The 6,028-nt window shown below is 41.4% G+C and overlaps 1 protein-coding gene across 1 annotated transcript in view; it reads right to left on the bottom strand.

Moving 5' to 3' along the window:
- Positions 1-200: 200 nt before the first annotated feature.
- form3 (formin 3) overlaps positions 201-6,028 on the bottom strand; it is a 115,124-nt gene continuing 109,296 nt past the window's right edge. Inside the window, exons 24-25 of the mRNA XM_019056924.2 lie at positions 5,369-5,890; positions 201-3,547 (exon numbers count right to left, since the gene is read on the bottom strand). Of these exons, the coding sequence (XP_018912469.2) occupies positions 3,077-3,547; positions 5,369-5,890 (993 nt within the window). The 3' untranslated portion in view covers positions 201-3,076. The remainder of the gene's footprint in view (positions 3,548-5,368; positions 5,891-6,028) is intronic.

Raw genomic sequence — 6,028 nt, 5'->3', positions numbered from 1 at the left:
TTCGCTGCTGTACGGGGAAAAACAATTGTTTTGTTTTTCTGTATCGGTCATATTAGTCTTCATCTGAGAGTCTCTATGAAATCATAAAACGGGTCATCTACAGTAATAAACGGAAACTTTGCGGCTAGACTACCATGAAGGTACCCGCAGGGTAATCGCTGCTAGAACTTTCTCGGATAGGTAGAAATGAAGAACAATCATTTGAAATTAATAAAATAAAAATCAATATAATACAATTAAGGACTTATAATATTACAATTCTAATAAAATTATATTATAAAAATAGAAAAAAAATGTTATTGATAACTTTCTATAAGTATCAGACTGATTGCCACTGCTTGAAGGAAACAACACCAATGGTAATACTTACTGGTAAAAAGTCTAAAATTCAAACGAGAAACTAGAAAAAAACAATTTTGTAAACAGACCATTGACGGATCTGTTAGTGAAATAGGCCGAACCGACTTTGGTTGCCTAACAGAACAATGTATATGAGGTAGGTACTATTTATGGACTTCAATTATTATGATATTTAAAATTTACATCCTCGTTTGGCAAATCAGTTGGATATCTTCTTAACTGACGCTTCAGAAATTTCAGAAGCTGCAGTCAAAGAAATGTGCAGGTCTTTTGGGCCTATCATTAGTCCGTCATTTTCAAATTTTCGTAAGCAACTTTCGACCTCCAAATTCCAAAAACGAATACAATCCTACACGTACGAAGAAAATAATACAGTTTTTTGACGGTAAAATTTTAAAACTACGGACACTTCATCCTTGAGTGCAAGATTATTGTCTGTACATACACCACTCATTGTCTCAGAGTCTTCAATAACTCAAAGGTGTGTTTTTCAACTTTTGGCGCAAATTTTAAAATCCTCCTCATTCATGACTGGTCTTTGATTTTACTTACTCAGTGCTTGGACTAGTTTTGAAAAAAATTGAATCCATAAGATTTTTAAAGTTGAACATTTTCATCGATACATCTCGGCAGCCGTCTGTTTGGATTAAGCGCACCGCTTTCTTGGGTGATGTTTTTTAGGACTTTTGCTCAGTATCTGAATAATTGACTAAATTCAATAAATAAATAAAAACAATGAATAAATATTTTTTACTTTAGCAAAGCTTTTTTGATTTACCACTCAATAATTGACTACACGATTTCTCTCGGCATATCTCCTTCCTCCTTGATCAAAATAGACAGATGACTGAGATGATGGCAAGTTAAGTCATCGAGAAGACAAGGTATGAGCTAAAAGAGTATTTTGTATAAGCAGGAACTTATGTAAATATGATTTGAAAACACTGCTGCTTAGTTGTCCGGGTTTGAATAGAAAAATAGGATATGCCCTTAATTTTCAAAACATCAATACTTAACACGGCGCTAATTAAAAAATGAAAGTCAGCCCGTAACACCTATAGAGAAATTTTTTTCGAGTTTTAATAGGAAAATGTGTCTAATAAAATTACGGACAAGGTTTCCAACCAGAACTGTTTAAAATTTTGGAGAAGTTCAAATCTATCCAACAAGTTCCGGGAAAATTTCTTTGATTGAAACCGAAAGTTTCGAGGGAAGATTAGAAACGATTCCAAAGTTCCAAGAAAAAACATTAAGTGAAACCACATGGATTCAGGATATAGTGGTGGTAAATTCTGAAAATTGCAGAGTTCAAAGCTTTTTTCAGAAAATTGACATACCAAAAAAAGTATCATACGAAAAAAATAAAGTTGGTGTTGAGTAGCAATATACCTACTTTTGAACCACCTAACCCAAATGGTGCTGTACACAGACCAAATTGGTGTTGTAAACTGTCAATATTATGTGGCATATCAACTAAATTAGTGCTGTGCAGTGACTGAATGACTTTGATCGGAAATACAATTCAAATTTCACGATGCCTGAATTCTTATTTTGTTCACATTTTTTTCAATAAAAATCAAACATGAGGCTATTCAAAACTTTATGCTTTGAAACTCTTAAGAGTTACCTCTAGAATATAACAAATTTCCTTACACAACTTCATGGCTGAGTGTTATTTGGATTTTCTTTTAAAAAAAAGTAACACGGAGGAGGAAATAACTAGGCAATACGTAATGTAGTTAGGCTACTTCTGGCGATCATCGTCAGATCATAACTTATGGTGTGGTAGTTGGTCTACTGCACCAATTTAGTTGATGTGCAACAACAATTTAGTAGTGTGAATCTACTATTTCGCTCACACTAATGGGACGAGTCGGCTCAAAATTAGCAGTCTACTGGTACACAAGACCGCCTTTTTTTCAGTGTAAATTTTACATTTCGCTGGCTAAATTACCCAGTCTGGAGACTGGGTGACTTATTGGATCTGTGGATAGGTCACCCCCGTTGCCCAGTCCTCGAACTGGCCGATGTTCCTGCTCATTCTGTGAACTGGGCAGCCAGGCCGCAGACTAGCCGATCAAAAGTTTAAAAACTAAGCCAATGAGCCAGACTGAACGACGGGGATGACCAGTCCATGGACGTGGCGGAAAATTTTCGAATGGCCAATGGAGATGTTGCATGTGTGAGGGATTTGCGATTTGACCATTGATTCTTATGTAAAAGTTCGCAAGAAACACGATGGTGCCACTGGTTTTCTCTGAAATCATCTCCCAAGCTCAAAAAAAGCTCTCAAAGTGAGGCCAAAATGGAGGGGATATCCCACCCTACCCTGAGAGTCCACCTCTACATCAAGACAAACTCTCCATGCAAAGATAGGGAGCAAATACAGTAGCAGGGTTGCCCCTTCATTTGGGGACTCCAAAACTGAAAACACGGCATCACTGCTAATGTATTTGCTCCCTATCTTTGCATGGAGAGTTTGTTTTGATGTAGAGGTGGGCTCTCAGGGTAGGGTGGGATATCCCCTCCATTTTGGCCTCAACTTGAGAGCTTTTTTGAGCTTGGGAGATGATTTCAGAGAAAACAAGTGGCACCATCGTGTTTCTCGCGAACTTTTACATAAGAAACAACAGTCAAATCGCAAATTCCTCACACATGCAACATCTCCATTCTGCCAACGGGGCGGAACATAAATAACTCATTACTAAACACTGTCTCACTTGAAAGTCAACCTGGAGGTGGTAACTTTAGGCTTAGGGTTATCAGCGGTGTTCTTGGCCTGCGTGGAGGCGGTGGGTCGCATGAAGGAGCTGGTGGCTCTGGAGCCCTGGTTGCTGATGCTCCCACTGCGGAGGGCGGCGGTCCCGGAGTTCTCCTTGAAGCTGGTGCTGAGGCCCGAGGAGATCTTCGGGCGCTTCACCGTGGAGGCGACCGGGGTGGCGCTCACACTGCTGTTGCTCCCGCTACTCGAGCTCCGGCTGGCCGGTACCGAGCTCCTCGACTTGAGCTGCACCGGAGCCAGGGGTTTGCCCGGGTCCGACTTCATGGCGTTGGTGTAGTTCCGGAGCCCGGCGCCCGGCTGGAGGTTCCGCACCGTGCTCACAGAGGTCGCGCTGTTCAGGGAGCTCCGCGAGCTGCGGAGACTGCTCCGCGAGTTGGATCGCTCCACCTTCTTCCTTGGTTCCACCTTGAAAAAGTAAATTGTGAAATGTTAATTTATTTGCAACGTGCACGTATTAAAAAGGTAACAAGGCCGACGAAACCGTGACAAAAATTGAATCAGTGAGAACGAAAACACACCAACTCGGAAAAATGAAAATAATTAAGACACACACAAAACTGCACAGCGGGTCCCTGGTAAAAATTGGCAGTAGAATCCGTGTTCCAAAATACCATAGACCTACAGCCGGCTGTAAGATTTCCAATAGCTTTCATCGCTGGATACACAATTTCTCATAGCCTTTTATAGCCGATGACGACAAAGCTACAGCCAGACGATAAAGTGTATGTTAAACGTTACTAATTACGGATGCTAGAACTTAGTGAGTTTTTGGACCACTGCTCTCTTTTTGGGCCGTAGTATCTTGATTTATTATGCGAGGAAAGCTCCGTACTTTTGATGGATGCCTGCCATTCCTAATATATTAGAGCGCCTTCAGTTTCGTATGATACTGTGCAATACCTCTGGTGTGAAATAGTTGCTTCAAGCGCCGTGACACGCTGCGGCGCGGAACGCGCATTGGCGCCTACAAACCTAACAGGGATACTTCACGCGTTGCGCAATGCGTGAAGTATCCCTGTTAGGTTGTAGCGCCAGTGCGTCGCCGCTCCGCTTTGTGTTAGGCTCTAATATATAATCTCGCGGAGTCCGCGGAGTCAGCGTTATTCAACTCATGATTTTGAAATATTTGCACATCCTGTATGGACTATTCTCATTTTAATTGATGAAAACAAAATATGTATTAAAGGAAAATATAATGTGTGTTTTGTAAATATTGAGGTGGTTCCGTACCAAACTTAATGATTTCCAAAGCACACGAATTTCTGCACAATTTCTTATAGCCTTTTATAATCGATGGCGAAAAAGCAACAGCCAGGCGATAAAGTGTAAAGCCCGGCGATAGGAACTATAGCCCGGCTGGATAATTTTTTATAGCTTCGTATAGCCCGGCCGTATGATTTTCTCCGCATTCTACAGTCAGCTATATGATTTTCTGTAGCCTTTTTTAGCCGGCTATGAGAATTCTTATGGTATTTTGAAACGCAGCTCCTATCGCCAATTTTTACCAGGGGTGAAGAAGTTACTTAGTTTAAGAAAACGATTTTTGCTGCTGAAAGACAAGTACGTATGGCCACTTCAAAGGTTCAAGTTGGAACAGACGCGCTAACTTCAATGACCTTTATGTAAATTAACTGTCCTTAATGGAAATTGAGTATTTTCGAGTTACCGAGTTGGTGTGTTTTCGTTGTGACTGATTCAGTTGTGTTGTGTACAAACAGACTGTTGATTTTAACTCGGAACTACAACTTTCACCTCACTTTCAGAAACAACATATTATGTGCAATAAGTTTCCATGCGCAGATAATTCTTTGAGTCAAAAATTGTAGTTCCTAATTGCAAACTGTAGTCCACTTGGCAGAGTTTGTGCTGCACACCGATCAAAAAACTAAATTGATGTTGTACACAACTGATACGGTGCTGTGCTTCAATTAAGGTGGCGCAGGAGAGCAGAGCCTTTAGTCTTATAGTCACCTTTTGAGAAAACAGCTTCCGAAATGTTTTTTTCTTATTACTGTAAAAATTTTAAACATAAGGAAAACAACGAAGAAAAGTTAGGGAAAGATAATGTAGGTGGCCAATTCCTCGTATTTGCTAAAGTTAGGAAATGGTTGATTCTTAATAATATTTATAGCTCTATACCTGGCAGTTTTTTGTTTTTCTTTAATAGTTCGGTAAAACTATACATCGATCATTTTACTGGCACAGCTGCAGACATATTGATCTTACCTTAATGTTGGAAGTCTTGAGGACGCTCCGCTGGGAGTTGGTGCGGGCCAGCGAGGGCTTGCGCAAGTCCCCGGAGCTGTTCTTGGCGTTCTTGATGAGGAGATTGCTCTTGTCGCTCAAGTTAGACAGCTTCAAATTAGTCCTGGAACTATTAATATTGTTAATTTTATTAATGTTATTACTGCTACTGTTAATGTCTTGGTTCGAGCCTAGTTTACGCCGCAGGGTGGACTCGGCGGGGGTGGGCGTTCTCGGTTTCGACAGCGAGTCGGTGCGCCGGAGGCTGGGGGTCCGCTTGGGGGCGCTGCTGTCGCTGGATATCCGGTTGCGGAGCGACAAACTTCGGCTGACCGGCCGCGAGGGGGCGCTGTCGGAGCTGTCGGTCCGGTTGAACGTTTTATGTGCAGAATCCACGCCGTCGGTTTCGTTGTTCGTGCTCTGGCTGTTAAGGCTCTGTGTCTCCTCGAAGCCCTCGTCGTTGAGGTCGTTCTCCTTTTGTTTTGACGGAGTCAGCGCCTGCACCTGATTTAAAACAAACAGCACAATTCTCGTCAATTGAATATGAAGCATCTGAAAGTATTGGCAAAAAACGTCATGAGTGAAAGAATAAAGTCGGGTAATCATCAATACCAGACTGAGCAAATAAGCAAGAGGTCCGAG

Source organism: Bemisia tabaci, chromosome 5, assembly GCF_918797505.1.
Source record: "Bemisia tabaci chromosome 5, PGI_BMITA_v3".
Classification (NCBI taxonomy): domain Eukaryota; kingdom Metazoa; phylum Arthropoda; class Insecta; order Hemiptera; family Aleyrodidae; genus Bemisia; species Bemisia tabaci.
Note: the sequence above shows the minus strand (reverse complement) of the source record. Positions and strands in the feature narration are given on the sequence as shown.